This window comes from Ammospiza nelsoni, chromosome 17 (genome assembly GCF_027579445.1).
Source record: "Ammospiza nelsoni isolate bAmmNel1 chromosome 17, bAmmNel1.pri, whole genome shotgun sequence".
Classification (NCBI taxonomy): domain Eukaryota; kingdom Metazoa; phylum Chordata; class Aves; order Passeriformes; family Passerellidae; genus Ammospiza; species Ammospiza nelsoni.
This window is the reverse complement of record NC_080649.1, coordinates 7,378,044-7,397,772: the sequence shown is the minus strand read 5'-3', so window position 1 is coordinate 7,397,772 and position 19,729 is coordinate 7,378,044. Positions and strand designations below refer to the sequence as shown.

At 38.0% G+C, this 19,729-nt stretch overlaps 1 protein-coding gene across 1 annotated transcript in view; it reads right to left on the bottom strand.

The window, feature by feature from the left end:
- Window positions 1–19,729, bottom strand: part of DNAH3 (dynein axonemal heavy chain 3) — a 51,354-nt gene that overhangs the window by 19,684 nt on the left and 11,941 nt on the right. Inside the window, exons 17-41 of the mRNA XM_059484197.1 lie at window positions 18,189–18,333; window positions 17,697–17,908; window positions 17,345–17,436; window positions 16,813–16,927; window positions 16,208–16,324; window positions 15,848–16,027; window positions 14,615–14,751; window positions 13,776–13,977; window positions 13,094–13,186; window positions 12,683–12,793; window positions 11,599–11,713; window positions 11,010–11,208; window positions 9,885–9,993; window positions 9,431–9,544; window positions 8,161–8,337; window positions 7,052–7,143; window positions 6,413–6,632; window positions 5,501–5,635; window positions 4,261–4,372; window positions 3,479–3,720; window positions 2,763–2,863; window positions 2,579–2,684; window positions 1,419–1,548; window positions 704–940; window positions 213–316 (exon numbers count right to left, since the gene is read on the bottom strand). Of these exons, the coding sequence (XP_059340180.1) occupies window positions 213–316; window positions 704–940; window positions 1,419–1,548; window positions 2,579–2,684; window positions 2,763–2,863; window positions 3,479–3,720; window positions 4,261–4,372; window positions 5,501–5,635; window positions 6,413–6,632; window positions 7,052–7,143; window positions 8,161–8,337; window positions 9,431–9,544; window positions 9,885–9,993; window positions 11,010–11,208; window positions 11,599–11,713; window positions 12,683–12,793; window positions 13,094–13,186; window positions 13,776–13,977; window positions 14,615–14,751; window positions 15,848–16,027; window positions 16,208–16,324; window positions 16,813–16,927; window positions 17,345–17,436; window positions 17,697–17,908; window positions 18,189–18,333 (3,597 nt within the window). The remainder of the gene's footprint in view (window positions 1–212; window positions 317–703; window positions 941–1,418; window positions 1,549–2,578; window positions 2,685–2,762; window positions 2,864–3,478; window positions 3,721–4,260; window positions 4,373–5,500; window positions 5,636–6,412; window positions 6,633–7,051; window positions 7,144–8,160; window positions 8,338–9,430; window positions 9,545–9,884; window positions 9,994–11,009; window positions 11,209–11,598; window positions 11,714–12,682; window positions 12,794–13,093; window positions 13,187–13,775; window positions 13,978–14,614; window positions 14,752–15,847; window positions 16,028–16,207; window positions 16,325–16,812; window positions 16,928–17,344; window positions 17,437–17,696; window positions 17,909–18,188; window positions 18,334–19,729) is intronic.

The following is a 19,729-nucleotide window of genomic DNA, read 5'->3' as shown; positions in this document are numbered from 1 at the left end:
TAACCACCAGGAAACCTCAGGGCTCCATGTGCACCTGCAGTGCTGAACTTCCAGTGTTAGTGGTACCAGAATTGAGACAAAAGCATGAAAGGGAGCTCACAGAGACTAATGAAATGTTGCAAAGTAATCATCAAACAGCCTAATATAATTATTCATACCTCTAAATTATTTATTCAAATAATTATTTTGCATAATAAAATAGCAATGTGCACCTTAGCCCCTGGGGCGATAACTTGCTCTTCCTTTGTGATGTAGTCTGTCCACATGGCCCACTGCCCATGGCCACGCTTGTTAAAATAGAAGTCAAAAACACTCCCTGTTAATTGAGAAACACAACATAGGAAAACCCACTGATTAAATTATAAAAATAAACTTCCTTGATTTCAGTGTGAGATTTCCAAAACTGTGAGGTAATGGAAGCTTTCTAGTACACAAGATACACCCCCACACCCCCAGTCTCACTCCCCCAGTGCCATAATCATCACCAAATGATTTTAGGTCAGATTCAGCCACAGTGTTTGAGTATAACTGGAGGCATATGCTACTCCAGGTTAAAAGAGCCAGGGAAGGGCACCCAACTGTGCAGCCCAAGGCCTGGCAGATGGTGGCTCTGCTGCAGACTAAACATCTGCCAGGCACACCAAGTGCCAAGCTTTCTTACTGCTTTATGAAAGGCCAGGTAAGCACAGTTATGAAGAAGCACCTTTTTCTGGGAAGATATTGCTTTTGTTAATCTTCACATTTTTAGGGCGTGGGTTTTGCTCGTTCATTCCATTGAGCAAGTTGCGATAAAATGAATCAAATTTTCTTCTGCTGTCTCCGTCGATGATCCCTCCAATTGTCCACACCAAAGCAAAAAGGAAAAGGCCCTGTAGCCATGAGGTGATCTGTTGAGCAGACATGGTTTCACTGTCCTCTTCATCACGTTCCTTAATTTCATCTAAAACAGATATTTTGAATTTTAGTTAAAAGCCAGTAATAACCAGAAATCCCAATGCAAAATGCATTTTTGCAAAAGTATCCTGAGACAAAAGTAGAGCACTGTCTTCAGTAGAATGAAGCCAATCTACAAATGGAGGATATCGTCTGTGTAAGATACTGTTTACAAATAAAAATGAAATTAGAAGAAAAATAGCCCTCTTTTCTTCAGATGGTAGCAAACAGCAAGCAAAACACAGAACATACTTGCAAGATCATGTTTAGTTTTGTAATGACACAACTTTCCAAATGTGAAAGCTCTGTATGCAAAGAACTATTAATAATACTGATTAGTGAGATCACTGACTGTGTTATATGAACCCAACAGTTCATATACAGTTTGATATTTCCTTGCATCTTATAGGCTGCATTTTGTGCTGAGACATGAGAGGGAAAAAAAGAAAAATTGAAATAAAAACCAGGCAGCTTAGGGTTCTTACCAAGGAGAGAAGAGTAGAGTTTCATCAAGCTGCTACTCAGGTGAAGAGAGGACGTTTTCACCATGAATTTGCAATGATGGTCAATAAAATCTAAACAGGGCTCAACTAGCCACATAAACAAGTCATCAACCTACCAGGAGAAAAGGAAATAGCTGTGTGACAATGCAGGACTTGCCACATTCCCCACTGTCCCTCAATTCACCCTCAGTCAAACATAAGGCATCAGAAATTGTCCAGGTTGGCAGAGAGATCAGGAAAGGACTCGTGTGAGGTGGTACTGAAATGTTCACAACATCACACCATCACTGTCTGATGGTGAAAACAAGATGCTTGCAACACAGAGAAGTTTTCAGCAGGAATTCTGTTACCCAGTTACTAATCCAGACAGCAGAGCAGAAGCTCAGCCTAGAGAGACTTCTGTTTTGTTTAGGGCACAACAAAATTATTCCAACAGAAACAAAGGCAAGGGTTTCATCCTCCCTTAAAGAGAGGCCCCCTACAGAGGAGCCAGCACAGATACTGTGCCACAGCAGAAATTCCAGCATGCTGGGGCTGACTGGGGCCTGTAGGAGTGCCACAGCATGTGGTATCTGCTCTGTGAACTCAAACTGGAAAACAGGACAGAAATCTCGACCTAACCTTTTCCCAGGGACTAGTACTCAGGGAGATGCACTAAAGGGTCAGGGCTGTCTGTTGCTTAAGGAATAATTACTTTACTCTGATGAACTAAGGAAACTATGAATAAAGAGCTCTTTAGTCTTGGTACTTCTTTGAAATTTGATTCTAATTTCCTGCAAAAACTCAAAGCAGGTCTTCTCAAATCACATAAATAATTTTTTTACAGCTCCACTCCTAATATTATTCCAACTATTTTACTAGATTTTAATGACCAATTATAAGGATTTAAAATTTTCATTAAAAGCTGATTCTCACCAACACCTATTTTTATTTGCATCCACAGAAAACATAGTAGAATACACAGCACGAAGAGCTGTCCTTCATACAAGCAATGAGGTGAAAAAGGCTTTGAAGACTAAACTGTTATTGGTAATAATAACAAAGTTTTGATTCTGCATGCCTGCTTTCAAGTGGGCAAACTGTGAATGTCACCTTATAGTTCATCTTCTAATTAGACCTGTGCAAAAAATGAAGTCTCGCACCAGCTGTCGGTGTTCTTCCTGCAGGTTTGGAGGCAGAGTTTTCAAGTAGGAATCCTTCAGTGGCTTCCAACCCAACTGCTGTGGGTCCATATAGATCATACCACACCTGGGAAGAACAAACACCTGTGGTAAGGGAATGCATGTGCAAGGTGGGACAGCTGAACCTCGAGTGCTCTCACATTACCTGCTGACAGTTGCTGGAGATGCCTGCTCCAAGTCTGCTGGCTCAAAGATTAAACTCATTTTTGAGCTCATCTGAATTATTTCACCACTCATTAAGCATAACTGGAAGAAGAGCATCACATAAACATGGTCTAGTCATGTTAGTGCTGATCATACAGTGAAAGCAATGTCTGTCATAAAATCACTGAACATTCCACTTAGTGTCACTCCTCATTCATTCATTTGTATCCTTACAATACATGATATTTCATGACCTTGTCTCAACTTTTCCATGTCTTACTGTAAGGCTTGCAGAGACACAGAGAACAATTTAACTAACTCGAACTTTAAATAACTCTGCAAGAAAAAGCAGTTATGACCTGCAGCTTTTTTAAAATTCACTTATTTTCGAGGTAATTTAAGCAAGTTCAGTTTTCAGTCACAGAACTGAGTCCATGTATTTCAGTTTCCTAAAAGGGTCAATAAAAAAGCCTCAATGATCAGCCTCATTTCAATAAAGAAAGAGGAAGACAAGGCTTTTAGGAAGAAGTAATAGATTAATAATATCTAATACCATCTAAACCCACTCACACAACTGGGGAAATAAAGCAGTGCTTTTAGGCACATCAGCCTTTCCTGAATTTCACACCTCCTTTGACTAATGCAATAACAATATTGCTACTACTAAAATTAAGTATGTTTATTCAAGGATGAGGGCAGGGGCAAAAATTAGGCTACCTTTTTATTATCATCCAGCACAGTGTTCATGTTCTCTATCCAAACTGCATCCACAGGGCCATCAAAAATAATCCACTTGCGATCCTCTGTGGTAGAAGATGCTTGTTCCCTGAAGGCCTTTGCAAGAACTCCATCTGACCACTCATGACTTACAGGATCAAAACTGCCATACAACTGCCCCATAGTAATGGCTTTGGGATTAATAATTTTGTACTCAACAGCAAACTCATCCATGGCGTTCGCTGTGTAAAAAGGCAAATACATGAGCTTGAGAATTTGATAGGTTAGTTTTATTCAATAGCTGAACAGGATGATTCCTGAGGATCCTACTCCAGCTGCTCAAAGCAAAGAACCCAGATATGTGGCATCTAGGTAGAAGTAAATAGGAAATTCCCTTACTTACACAAGGCAAGCAAGAAGTCTGCTGTAAAAAACACATATAAAAAGAAAAAGCACAGCAGCATAGATTTCATATATTTATGAGAGCTACTTACAATATCCTATCAGAGCTAATTTTTTCAAGAGTATTATGCACAAGTAAAATGTCTAACAAAATGAAGAAAAGCATAAACACATTAGTATGGCTGACTGTTCCAGTAGATGTAGAGAAAAATACTATCAGACAAATATGCCAGACAAAAATAGTTCAATTAATAGAAATTTTGCAATCAAGAAAGAAGAGTATAGGACAATTAACAACCTGGGCATATCTCAGCAAAGCAAAAATAACTGTCATAGAACTGACTTCATTGAATGAGAAGCTTGTGGCTGGACAATGTTACCTGCACACAGATCAGCCAGGGCTCCAGCCAGTACTTTGTATGAACTGGTTTTCCCACTCATAGGATCTCCAACAATCATGAAACCATGGCGCACCAGCATCATTTCGTACACCTGCCAGGGACAGGAGAGCCACTCCTTAGATGGCACAAAAGAAGTGTTATGTGAATAAAAATAGAAGTTTCCCTCCTGCATTCAGATGTGGCACAATTAGATCTCTGTACTCTGCTGGCTGACCAAAGCCTTAATCCAAATCAGAGGGCAGTCATGCTTTTATCGCAATTCTCACTGAAACTATTTGTTTTCCCCAGGCATCCTCTCTTTCTCCTTGCTAAATGTCATCCCTCAACTGCATCAGCACTGTACAGGGTGTGAGGGCACTAACCAGACACTGCAGATCACAGCCCCGAACTGAAATCAGTGGTTACCAATGAATCTGGCAAAAAAGGACTGAAACTACAGCTCTGAGCATCTGGCATATGGTCAGTCCCATAGAGGCTGATTTTGGACTGCAAGAGTGGTAACTTCTTTAGTCACCCCACAAGATCCTGTCAAAGCTCAAGTCAAAGCAAAACCACCATCAAGCAGACCTGTAATAACCCCTAAGCAGATTTTTTTTATAATGTTAAGGCTGATTTTTCCTATTTTAACTTCCTAACCAGTTAACACTACCCCTGTTTAAATGAAAGATACGGTATGGTTTAGAAAGCAGCATAGGGCAAGTGTGAACATAAGGCATTTTTACTAGGCCACACATTTTTACCCTTGCCATTACTCTGTCACTAGGCAGCACAAGAACAAAGGTTAAGTATTGTTTAAAAGGTCCCCAGTAGTAGTAAATAGGAGGCAGTGGGAACACAGGGCTGGAAGCATAAGCAAGGTCCCCTCTTTCAAGACTTCTCAAGGAGACTGTACAGAACTGAGAACAGAGCCTGACTCCCAGTCCAGAATTCTGTTCACTAGGCTACACTGCCTCTGTCAGTAACAGATTCAGTTTAATTTTCTATCCTGAGGCACAAGCCCTACAATATGGCTGCACACATTAGCTCCTTCACAGACTGAATTACAAAATCACTACAACCAAAGCAGGCTTTTATTCCATGATTTGTACTCTGTAAAAATACCCCATTTGTAATATTCCATTAATTGGTAAGGAAACTATTAGCTATTCATCATGACATAGACAGTGAATGAAGAGTGTGCTCTCATGCTTTTCTTCCCCAGAAGTATGTGAAAATAAACCTGAATAATTTTTCCAATGAACCATGGCACTGGTTGAAGATTCATTTTTTCAATATTTTCAGTTAGTGCCTTGATAAATACATCATAGTCTGGTGTAGGAAGAACCACTCCAGGAAACAGGTCAGATATGATACCCTGTTAAGGAGAGACAGAATTGAACACTATTTAAACACAGGTTACACAAAAAGAAAATTCCTAAGTAAAACAATATTAATACAGATGACAGGGGCTTAAAACCAGATGTCCTCAGCTGGACAGAAATAACTTCTAGGCAAACTGTAGCCATGGAAGCATTCTGTACACATGAAACAGATACCTGTGCCTGCAGTTTTCATGAACACCTTGCTATTGCTTTAAAAATTTGCCCCCATGAGGATTACACAAAATGATGTGAAAGTAGTTGAACGAATTTCAGTGATTAAAAGTGTTCCAAAACTTCAGAGCAGTGACTCTGGCTGTGCTTCTACCCTAGATTTTAGTCCTATTTACTGCTTTGTATCTTAATTAATTTGCTATGAAAGCAGAATGCAAACAGAAACATCACCATTTTTATTCTGAACTCAAATTTCTAAATGACCTTAATTTAATTATCCACATCTATTTTGGAGCACAAAGCCAGAAAACAAACTTCAAAGAATGATTTCTGTGAATGAAACAGCCCAAGATGATTTTTAACAATATATCATCTAAAACATTTCATAGAATAACTTTTGAAACCATTGAAAGTTTGCTTTTCAAAATAATCCTAACAGAACTAGAGAGTTCCTCCAGATCAGTGGACTGAAAAAACTCTACATAACATGGCATCATCTAGATCAAACTGTTCCAAATTAAGATAATGACTGTTTCTCTGAGTTCTTATAACTGATATCATCATCATCAAACCTAAAACACACTGGCCTGATACCTTACCTGAAACAATGGCACATCCTGGGACAAGAACTTGGCCAAATTAACATCCATCAGAGCCCGAAGCAACAGCACACTTTCATTTTCAGTTGGGTACTTCAGCTTTAGGTTCCCTGCTGCTGTCAGGACAGATTTCACCGCACGCATCCCATAATCGTAGTGGTGCTGGGACGACAACTGCTCCGAGCACAAACGGTAAGTGGCAACAATTTTCTGGGCAAGACTGTGGATAATAAAATATAACATGTAGAGTGAAAGTATCTCACCATGCAAGGAAAATAATTCACCTTCCTATATACACCAAGTATCTGCAGTGATTCTAAGACACAGCAGCTGAGAAGGTGGCCCAAGGCACCTGGAAAGCAAGACTGTGGAAAAATGCCATGGTACAGGATGTGTGCATCATCTAGGAATTCTGTATCATATTTTGATACATTTTCCAAGTGATTCTGTGCATAAGTGCACATCTGGCAGAATGAGGTGGAAAATGAGAATTGACAAGAAAGCAGGAGATTAAAAAGTCCTTTCTAGAGAAACAAAATATGGACAGCCTTCCATATATGCCTCAAACACACATATATGCCTTAGAGAGGAATGAGGTATATCAGACTCAACTAAGGTAGAAAATTCAGCATGTCTTACCTCTTAGAATCCAGAAATCCCATTGAATAAAGTGAAATTTCCCCAATCAAGGCATAATCTGGGACCATCATGGCAACTGTTCGGAACAGCGCCTGTAAGGAAAAAAGTAAGATATCAACTTTGACTGGGGAATACTGTAATAAATTGTGCCTGTTTAGTAAGAATAGCATCTCTCCATAAATTCATGAATGCAAAGAATTCATGAATCATCTGAAATCTGAGACTGCTTTAGAGTTCTATTCTATTCTGATCTTATCAAGAGGCTCAAGAGGTCTGTGCTAAGCACTGCAGTAACAAAAGCTTAGAAAGAGTCAATTCTAAAGAACTAAACAGAGGAAAAGGGAGGTGACATTCATCTCACTGTCATAACAGACAATCCAGAACATGGTGTGGTTAATGCTTTGTAAAAGATCATTCAAAGAATTGTGGCAATGTCAGAAAAAGAATCAGGACCATAGAGTCTCAGCAACTCACAAAGTTATAATAAATTTAAATTGGGATTTGGATCACCAAACCATTGTAAACCCAGAGAATTTCCAGTTAGGGAGAGCACAGCTAAAGCTGTAAACTGGTACCAATATGATTAGTCTGAGACCTTTCTTCTGTGCATTTTGTACAACCCTAGCTGTTTACTAAAGCTTGGTGAAAAGCACAGCGGGATACACTTGAATGGGTTATCAGTTGTGCTGGTTTTGGCTGGGGTAGAGTTAAATTGTTTCACAGTAGCTGGCCTGAGGCTGTGTTTTGGATTTGTGCTGGAAACAGTGTTGATAATTCAGGGATGTTTTAGTTAGGGCAGAGCAGAGCTCACACAGAGAAAATGCCTTTTGTGCTCCTCACCCCACACATCAGCCAGGAGAAGGGGGATGCCCAAGGAGTTGAGGGGACACAGACAGGACAGCTGAGCCAAGGGATATTCCAGAGCACATGGGGTCATACTCAGCAGAAGTAGCAAGGGAGGGGAAATTCAGAGTGATGGCATTTTTCTTCCTTAAGCTAAGCAACCATTAGACATCAGTTTATTATCCAATTGATGACTTTTTTATTATTATAGACAAGAAGTCACAAATTCAGTTTAATTTCTACAAGAAAACAGGATTTCAGATTACCTTCAGATTATCAGGCAACTCTGCCCGTCCAGCATAGCCAGGATTCATGGTAATAAACACAGCACATGTGGGGTTAAGAGAGATCTCTGTCCCTTCAAAGATGAATTTTTTGAGTTTACGGATTATAGCTTGCTGGATGCTAAGTATCTGCTGGGCAACTACAGATAATACTTCAACCTAATACAGAACAGATTGGAAAACATAAGACACTTGGAGAACCAATAAAAAATAGTTTTGTTTACATATTTTGATGGCTGTATTTGCATTCTTCCAGGGAAAAATCGCCCTGATTTTTGTATTAGCTGTCTATGGAAGGGATCCTCTGAAAGTTAGTGCCACTATTCTCTACTCAACTAACAGACTGATCAACAAGGGCTTCTAAAAGCCTCCTCAGGGAAATACCGTGTGCCTGAATGTAGTCATCTAAGTTAGTTGGACAGGAACTCCCTCTGGAGGCCTCTAAAAGCACTTTCCCTTCAACTCAGACACAGCTTAGGCTCTCCAGAAAAACTGATTCACTCAACGCCCAAAACTGAGGGTAAATAATAGCTAAGACTCGCTGATTGTTTGAAAGTATCAAGATAACAGAATATTGGAAAAGAAATGCTAATGCTTGAATTCACTAGAAAACAAGCTGCAGCTGAAGAACAGAAAAATTAAGGACTTAATACTAGTACATACAAAATAGAATTTGATGAAATTTCTACATTTACTAGTATGTACTTAAATGGAATTTCATCAAAGTAATGATAAAACTTATCCAAAGTCATCAGTGACCAAATTAAACAAAATGACCAGAGTAAGATCAAGGGGAGAATGAGATATGTCAGTTTACACAGCTTGATAATCAGGTCACTCAGTTAGTGACACTCAGCTCTGGTTATTACAGGAATTCCTCCACTGGGATTTGTCCATCCTGTGCTGAACATAGACAAATGCAACTCCACATCTGTAGCTTGATTTCTCAAGGAGAAGACAAGAAATTTCTTTCCCAACAAAGGAGTGACACATACAAAAGAAAAAATTGTAAAGGAACATTTTTTCCAGCTAAATTGACCCAGAACACAACACTACTGCAACACAGCACAGGTGGGCATGTGCTTCTAGAGCAGGCAGCAGAATGCCTATTTCTGTGTCACTAATCATCAAAACAAAGAGGCCTCACCACAAGTAAAAGCAGAAAATTGGCAATAATGCTGTCATGTCTAAATCTAAAACTTCTTATGTCTTAAATTGAAGCTTTCTCATTTTATTTGAGTTAAAACATTACCTCAATTCTATTGAACTCATCAAAGCAGGACCATGCCCCAGCTTGTGCCAGCCCCTTAAAGAACTTGCCCATTGCCTTGTAATCGAGGCCATCAGAGCAGTTAAAGACAACACACTGCAACAAAAACACACAGAGCATTTCTCAGTATTACCACAAAAGTATTACCTCTATAAAATTCTTAGCATCTAAAATGGGAAGGGATTATTGTTGCTAATTTTGGATTAAGAAAACAGGATGCCATATAGACACAGTCCTAAATGTGAGCTTGTTACCAATATTCCCATGAATGAAGAACAGAATCACAGAATCATTAGGCTGGGAAGGACCTTTAAGATGTTTGAGTCCAACTGTAAATGAATAGCTACAAAATAAGCAGCACTTGCTTAAGAATGGCATTTTAATATCTACATACCCAAACATAAACAGTAGAAAGCAAAAAAGGGAGTTTTGGTACCTGCTTAGCTATAGCTTTTGCTAGATCTTTGGTTGTTTCTGTTTTGCCAGTCCCAGCAGGCCCTTCTGGAGCACCACCAAGACTTAATTTCAAGGCACCCATTAATGTCCTACATTATCAAGAACACAGGTGTTAGAAATAGCAATCTTTAACATCAGATTATTTCTGAATGGATTGACATGTACTTTCCTATACAGGCTCTCCTGAAAACAATTCACTTGTTTCTCTACTGACTTCACAGCTTGCCCTAAAAACCTAGTATTGTCTCATAAGTGATTCCTAATTGTGAAAGGTCATATTTGGCCACTTGGCCTAAAAGGAATGTCAAGGCTTTTATTACATGCATCCTCCTTGTATACCCTCAATTACACAAGCAAATGAACAGTGCCATGAGCAAAATGGTAGAGTCTACAAAAGCACACATTTCCCTCAAGTGACACTTGAACTGGCAAGAGCTTGAAGCTGGCTTTATAAATTCAGCCAATCTTTACAAAGCATAAAGCTTGTTAGAAAAATGGATGAGAAAGCATAAAGCTTGTTACAAAAACCTGGGAATCACATTGCTTTCCAAGTGAACATCCTACTAAAATGAGATCCCTGTTAATACTGGAGTGATCTGATTATTTTACAAAACCATAAGGCTTTGACTCATGTCTTGAGGGCTCACCAGAAGTGAAATATGAAATGCCTTTGAATATTTTAACCTTGAGGACTGAAGTATTTCCATTAAATCCTCTTGCAAGCCAGTGGAGGAACAGGAAGCTAACTGCATTCGAGTATCTGTGAAGGGCTTTTTAATTACCTCATTTATCTTACAGGCAGGCATATCCAAACTGTGTGCCTTACTTCAGATAAATTAATTGACCAGTGCTACTGTAGAATTCTTTGCAGTTCCAATACCATGTGCTGCCACCTCTTTTCAGAAGCACCTTCTTGGATACAGTAGAATCTATTACTCTACTGGTGTAGCAGGCTATACATTGTAAATATTTTTACCATATTAGGGCAAAATCTACAAGAAAATGTTAGCCTCTGACGTTCCTCCTATTATTAACAAGGAAAAAGGAAGTAAACACAGATCAATCCAGAAAAATAAAGCATTATTCATAGACAGTATGTCCTTACCTGTAACATCGATCTGTCAGTGGGGTTATAACCAGACGTGGTGAATTGCCCAGGTACTCATAACCATATTTCATTTCTGTTGTGATCATTCTCACTGTCACATCCTTCTCTGTCCAGTAGTATCTCAGCTGAGAAATCCACTGGAAGTCATTCAGATCTGTGACTTTGTCTTCAACCAATTTTGAGACCACATCACGAGCTGCAGAGTAAGACACAGATCGTTTTAAAAAAATCTAGACACTTCTGCTGAGGTAGTTTACTTAACTTACAAGTAAAGTAGCATTTACTTAGAGCTATGTATGAGTAATTCAACATTTAGAGGCTGGTTTTCATGTTAGAGAGGAATTTGTAATTGTTTTGCATAGGCAATCAGTTTAATTGTAACTAGATTCCAGTGTCTGTTCTAAGTAGATGCGAGACCCTTGTGCAGTACTGAACGACCCTCATTTCCCAAAGAGCTGAGCAATAACTCTGTAAAGGCTGATTCAAGTTAGAGAAAGCATTTTAGATGCTTCTCTCCAGCAGTCCACCCAGGTGCTGACAGCAGCACTGCCCCAGCTGCCCCAGGGGAGGAGCCGCTGCTCATTACCGTGCACATCAATGACAATGAGAGCCCCCAGGGTCAGCCGGGCTCCACTGGACAGCTTCCCTCTCACCAGCTCAACGATGTCCTTGATCTGGACATTGCTCTTCTCCAAGAAATCCTGCCACAGAAACAAGCACAGCCATTAATGGGATGCTGGAGCCAGCAGTTCCTAAGCCCCCGTGGGTGCAATCATTGGAGACAGCCCCTCTAACAAAACATATGAATGGTAGTCTGGGCACCATACAAATATTTTAAATTCTCTTTGGTATACTGGCATTTTATTTTAACATGAACACTTAAAAAATATTTATGGCCTGAAAGAAGGCTTATAAGCAGAAGGCTTATCTTTCTTCCTAATGGAAGTGACAAAACTCTACAGAGGGACAGGAGCAGATATTCTTTGTTTAGCTTCCCCCACACAAGAAAGGATGGGCATATGGGACCAAGTCCATTAGCAACATGGTTTACTTTAAACTGGTGTTGGACTACATGATGTCCAGAGGTCCCCTAAATTCTGTGATTCACTGTTCTGTGATTCCTTCCCTTTTTTTTTCAGCTATAGATTATTCAGGATACTTTCTCTGAAAGTAACAAACATTTTAGTTCTGTCTGGATATATTGAGTAAAATCTTCATCTGATGTTAAACAATGCAGGCAAGTTAAAGCTAATATATTCAGTAAGGATACAGAAACAAAAAGGCATTATTAAAATGCACTATTGGATGTAAAGTTTATTAATATTTTTCTATTTCAACATTATAAAGCAGCCCAAACATTCTGTTGACAGACTTAATCTCCAAATAAATCTTCATTCACCCAGCTTAAGTAGGATCAAAAAAAAGCCCATTGAATTAAATAGAAATTATTTCCACTACTTGAGCATGTGTTTGAGTAAAGCCTCAGTGAAGTGATAGTTAAAACTGCTGTAATGACAGAGGCACCATGAACACATAAGAAAAGTTTCTTGCATAAAAAATTTGGCTGCTGCATCTTCCTCACCATGAGAGTCAAGCAATAACCAGAGAAATCAGTGGTTAATTAATCAGAGTTCAGTGCCTAGAAATAGAAAGTTAGAAGAAAATCTTACTTGTAAAGCTTTTTTCCTTATAGCCTCAGACACTTCTTCTGTCCAGTAAATGGATGAAACACAAATAACTGCCTGTCCAGGCCACTGAAGTACCCACTCTTTCCGAGGAACCTTAAACCAAAAGAAAAATTTCAGACACAAGATTTCATATAAACACATTAGATTATGGCACTGAGAAAAATTACTTTCCTCAAATGTCTTTTGTCTCATGCTGTAAATAAATGAGAACAGCATCTAAAGCTTTAATACTTTTTCTTCCTGAAATTCAGGACTAAAACTACAAATTGGCACTATTGAACAAGAAGAGCTGGTTTCCACTTAGTTTCAAACATGTTTCCTTGGTTAAGAATTTGAGCAACCTATATATTTGTTTGTGAAATCTAACTCATACCATAGTTTAGGAATAATTACCTGGCTATATCCTTTTATGCCATCTTGAAGAACTTGTCTGACACTGGCCAACATCATTTCTTCTACTTGCAGAAGCCATTTTTCTACCATGCCCTTCAAGAAAGAACACTTAAGAGTTAATACACATTTCCTGACTGCTATCTTCTTCTTCAGTGACAAATTATTTGAAATGTGTTAGGCTTAAACATGCTTTCTTCAGATCTGGGTGTTGTATATAAAAGAAGTAAAGGCTGAAATTACCCAAAATATGACTGGTGATACTGTAGTTTACACAGTCTCAACGCAGGTACATAAAGACAACCCAGTAAAGAAAGGTTTCATATAAGCTGGATATGTTTCATATAAGCTTAAACAAAAAACACAGATTGCATCATCAGGTAAGCCTGCTCATTTTAACTCAGGGCATGCTTTGTTCCTACAGGATTAAGGGAAAAGAGTGTCTGTAACTCACAATATGCCCCACCTTTCAGAGGAATTTACTGCAAAACTGTTATGTCTCACTCCTTTTTGCAGGAAATCCTTTTTATCCTAGAATACCAGTCTGCACTCTCATTTCCTGAACTCCTTTCATGATGTGATCCCAAATGGTTTAAACCTAATTCCCTCAAAAACATGCACTTTATGCAATGTATTATGTATGAATCTGATTTCATATAGTAAAATTAAAAAAAAAAACATTTACATTTGCTCTCACTGGATAGATTTTATCTATGAAAGGAACCACTTCTTTCTCGGAACTGATCATGCCTATGATCTCCAGATCTTCTGTGAACTCCAGTTTAGCAATTCCTTCAAAACACTTCTTCAAATGTGGCTGTACTCGAAGTGGATCCTTTGTCTCAGACAGTATTTCAAGCAGCTCATCATTAGACAGGAAAAAGAATCTGCGAGGAAAATACAATTACTTTCCAATCATGAAAATTTCCATTAATAATCTACTAATACAATTTGGTTTATTATTGCTTAAGATACCAGTGTATCAGAGAGGAAATTATTATCTCAAATCCCTTTCCTTAAGCAATTTTTAACATTATAAAACTCATCACATCTGTTTTTTCAGAATTTCAAAGCAAAGGAAGAATAAGGGTTCTCAAACTCAGGGAGGGAAGACGAGATGGCTCCAGCCAGCCATTAAGTACCCTGTAAAAACCATGAATCCTGCTCCTTGTGATCATGAACAACTCCCACACATCACACACCTCTAAAGAGGGTGGGGCAGGGACATAATTGCATATCAGCCATGGGAAGGCTCCTTCAAAACTACCCTGTAGGTAATAATGCCTTTCTAATCCAAGTTTACATTGTGATAGACAGATCATGCCTCCCCATCCCCACCTGTTCTGGCATTTCACAACTGAGGAAAACGAGTTATGTCTAGAGATGAGAACAGCTTTTCATTTTTTGCTGCATGTGACTGTGTCCCACATATGTTTATAAAATGAGACTTTTAAGTTCAGTAGAAATAGTTTGAAAGAGCTTATAGCTTCTTGTTTCTAACTTAGGCCTGTTTCATTAATTTACCTTGGGAAAAATAATCTTTTCGACTCCAGGTAATTATTCAGCCCCTTTTGAATGTCCTCTAAGAGAGTATTTGCTTCCTGAAGTCTGTCTAACATCTTGGGTTGTTCAGTTGCTACAAGTACCTTTGTGTCTTTCACCTTTATAAAAACAAATGCATAGCAGAAACTGCTTAAAATTGGCTTAAGTTCTACATTAAAATTGTAAGCATCAATCACATATACTGCAGGAGACTAAAATGCTGTAATTCTTCTCTATAGTATGCTTTCATGGTATTAAATACATTTGCATTATTGGATAGTTTTGCTTTTCAGACTGTCAATTTTACCAACTTGAAATTCATAGACATTAATGAAGGAAATGTCAACAAATAAGACCTTTGGCGCTTGCTCCTGTGTTGAGCTTGCTACATTGTTTTCCACTCACAAGTAAGTTTTATCAGAGACACAGCACATGACAATTATTCCCTGTTCTCTCCTTCTGATAACACTCCTCTTCAGAGAGCTCTGTTCCACTACAGCCCCATCATTCTGAGAGTCTGAGCTGTTGGACAGGTCTCAACTCCTACTTAGCTACACTGATTATTTCAACACCTTTACCATACAACAACACACTCCCAGTGTTTTTGACACACACGTCAGCTTACACCACCACTGTCTGACCTCTTACTCCACTTCTTATTTACAGGAATTGAACAGGTTACCAAATTGCACTTCCTATTCCCATTATCTTAACCTGAACATTACTGTGACAGTCCATATTCACTAAATTTTTGAATAACCATGCTAATAACCTATTACAGAATAATCACATTAAAAAATCCATTTAGTTGCTCCAAAAATGTGTACACCCTGTAAGTCTAATGCAAACTCTCTCTGTATCCAGACAAAGCTTTGTACCTTGTCAATGAAGCCATTACCACATCCTGAAAGCACAAATCATTCATCTTTCTACCTAATTCTGACCATTTAGCCATAAGAAAGCTAAAACATTTAGAATTCATTTTCCTTGAGCTATGATTTACCCTTCAACACCCAGCCTTTACAGAAGTCTCAATAATTATGTAATCTACAATTTCACTGCAAGACTAGAATATGTTGGACTTTAGTAAAGGATTTTTCTCTCCTTCAATACAAATACTCAACAGCAGAAAAGAACCGTGCATGCACATGATATTAATAATCATGTTACCAGGTGTGCATAAAAATGCACAATTCATGAAATGTTAGCACTTACCACTTCTGTCATAATGTTTTTCCAGTATGAATCCACAATCTTAAACTTTCTGCCCTCTTCAGGCATTTGAGCTATAATATCTTCTGAACTAAAAATTGGTTCCAAATACAACCATGTTGCCTGACATTTTAACCAGCTATCTATAATATCTTGCATTAAACACAGCTTATCTTTCCAAGCCTGCAATGAAAACATTTAGTAGTTAAGCAAAATTATGACAACAAAAAAAATCAAAAAATATGAATATGTGTTCTTAGTTAACAACTGTCTAATGTCTTTTATCATGTCAATATACCCTGAAGCACTTGAGGAAAGCTTATTTTGAGACATGCAAGCTCAGTCAAACTGGCTTTTCCTTACCAGACATTCATCTTCTATTGGTTTGATGAAGGGAGAGCCACACACTGTCTGAGTCTTGACAATGTGATCATCCAGCAAAAGCTGGATGTCATCCACTGACGACAGGATGTTGATGTCCTGTGAACACACATTTTGGTAAGTCAGATGGCAGTCACTGTATTCCACCACTCATCCTGCTTCCCCCTACTCTGTCATGTGAAGATATCACATGGAATCTCTTCTGTACACCTGTTTCAAAGGTCCAGACAGAGATTGTTTTGTGATAGGAAGCTGGTGCCTTCTGACTCAATCTTTTGCACTGTGACTCTTCTTTCTTCTGGGCAAGTTAAAATTCTGCTATTGTCCAGCTTTCCATGCAATACTGGGGAAGTCCTCAGAGTCACAGATTTCTTAGGATGAGCATGTGAGATTACAAGCTCTCCAGACACTTAAGTTCACATAAAAGGAGTTACAATAATGGAGACATTTGCTCAGCTGTGGGTAAGATACAACTTTCCATTGGGACACAATGAATCAGCAGCAACATCCCTCTAATATTTCTCAATTGGTATTCAGAGTCAAAGTAATTATTTTCAGATATATATACTGATTTAGTGTTTACTTACAGTATCCCTGTACTTGGACAAACCAAAGTGCACATTGACCCACTCTGATTTCATTTTCTCAATTGATTTCTGTAAGGAATACTCCTTACTTGCAGCTGCTCCAATAGGTTCTATTCTAAATTGAAATGAAACATACATTTGAAAGGTTTTTGTAACATAGCTGAAGAGCAAAAAAAAAAGCAGTTGTAGGTAGAGCTGCATGCCAGACTACCTTTCATACTAATTTCTTAATAATATCATAGACTCTTTCTTCAAGGAATATTTTTCCACTTTCAGCTTCACCAAGTTAGAGATATTGACATTAATTGGAAGACAAATACAGACAGAAAATTCTAAATCAGCAAATAAAGTGATTTAGGAATACAACTGGATTTTTATGCCTCTGTGCTACAAGAACAACTGACAGTTCACACCTTGATAGCCGATTTTACAGCATGTTCTTACAGCACACAAAACCCCAAAAGAACTAATATTTGGTATCTGATCTATGAAATACAATGTCTAAAAAATGAGACTAGATTAAACTTCTTACTCTTCAATAAATTTTGAGAGTCCACGGTCCAACATGTATTTAAGGTTAGTGTTTTCATCTGGATTGATCTCACATCCTACAATTTTACCAATCTGAAAATAAAGTAAGAAATAAATCTATTATCAAGATGCCTTTTTGTAAAATATTTTCCAACAGCAAGCAACAAATTCCAACCAAGTATTAGTCCAACACCCTAATTTGCTTTTCTACCACAAATTATTAATTTAAAGAAGCTTTTGCCTGTGACGTTACAAATGTCAAAACTGCATCTATCATGTCACAGGATAAAAGATATTGGACTGACAGTTTCTATGGAAGAATATCTCCCCAGCTAAAGCAGAGTTTAAAGTACCTGCTGCCAGTGTCTCTCCTTCATTCCACGATTGCAGACAATGGACAGGACAGGAAGATGCTGTTTAAATTTATCAAGCTTGAATTTCATGGATTCTGCCATGCGCCTGGGCACAGGCACATCTGGGAAGCTCTTGCAGAGCTTGTACATGGTCCTCCACATACTTCCAACCTCTTCAGTAACTTCATCAGCATTCAGTTGCAGAAGAGGTCCTGAATACAGCAGCATAAAAAAAGCACAGCAGGCACTTCAGCACAAGGAGATTCCCAGCGTGGTTTAATTACAGCTATTTTTCATCATTGTCCTTTAACTGGAAATCAAATGTGTTACAAAAAATTATCTTCATGCAAAATCCAAGTCAGTAACTCTATTTCACACTGCTTAACAGCATTTATTCCTTAAAATTATTTTCTCATGACTAATCAACCCTCTCAGCATCTACTTAACTAACTGCAAATAACACGTTTCTTCAAATGAACATCAAAGCCTCACCATTCATCCATTCCTCAGATTTGATATGGAAAGCATATGCTGTTACCCAAAGCTGCTCATAAGGTTCTTTGGTTGTAATTATAGATTGCAAGAGAGGAAATTGACTCTTCTCCTGCCCAAGCAAACCTTCTTCATAAGTAATACCCTTTAGGGGGAAAAAGAAAAGTATGTTATTCCCATCAAAAATTCCTATTGTTGTTTAAACTTCTGAACAGACAATACACAATTATTTGACGTGTCACAGATCTGTTAATATAGGCCTGTGGATTTTAGGTGCATTAAGTAACAGTGTTCTTGAAAATTCCCCTGGTCCTTTCACAGAATCATAGAGGTATTTTCCAACCTAAATCCTTCTAAGATCAAGTCCAATGGTTAACTCAGTATTTGAGGGTATCTTTTACTACTCAAATAAATTTTAAAATCCAAATCCATTTTAGAATACAATAATGTACCATGGAATTCAGTGAAACAAGGCTCACAAGTTTCCAATCCACAGTGAAATTCAAATGTAAGCCCCTCAGCTAGAGAGGCTTTTAGGATTTTTTTTAAACTTGTGATTAAATTTTTTCTTTTACAGAATTATCTGGGAGCTCCCACCAAAACAGGTGTTCATTGCTGTGTTTATTCATGGTAAGATATTGTCTTCATCCAAAAGATTTTACAGTAAAAATCAATGTGCAAAGATTTAGATTTTGTAAAAGTATTGTTGTCTTCATTTTACAGGTAGGGAGGTGAAGCACAGAGAAATGCTGTCTGAAATGTAGACACTGAATTCAGATTGAGTACTGAGTCTGTGCTTTTATAATGCTAACAGGCCTTTCATAAAACTTGTAATCATTCAATATGAGCTGCAGGCAGAAAAAACATAAAGATTCATATTCTAAGATAGTATTTAAATTCATACATTGACTGAGCTAATTGTCATGTCATTTAAATCGTGTGGATACACCTCTCATTGCAATCATGTATTAAGAAACTTGGGCTTAATCAGTTCTTCTGATCTACCTATAACAGCATATCCATGCTGTAAACTCACACTAATTAAATATACTAGATGCATTTAAATCAGATTAATAGTGTTGATGTGCAGGACTACCAGTTTATTTAAATTCTAAACTCAATTAATTGGTTCCATTTTTTTCTTTTGAGTGGGACTTAATTAAAATCTTGACCCTTATGGCTCCATATATGGAGAAATTTCATTCTCTCACTGTGATTTAGAAGATTAATTAAGCCTCACAATGCCTGTGGGATCTCTCAAAGACAGCCCTTCTAATTTCCCAGCAGAGTCACAGCTGAGACAAACTGTTCAACTTAGGATGATACAGTAAGTTGGAGAGCCCTAAATAAAATCTAGACATCTTGGTCTCCAGTTTGTTTTTTAGCATTTGAAATTCATGTTATGTGTTAAAATGTATATTTAATGCCTATCAGTGTTAAATAGAAATCGTACAAACAGTTGAAATACATTTGGGTTTAATTAGAGAACAAGCAGAGGGGCTGAAAACACAGCTACAGTACACAAATCATGATTCAGGAAA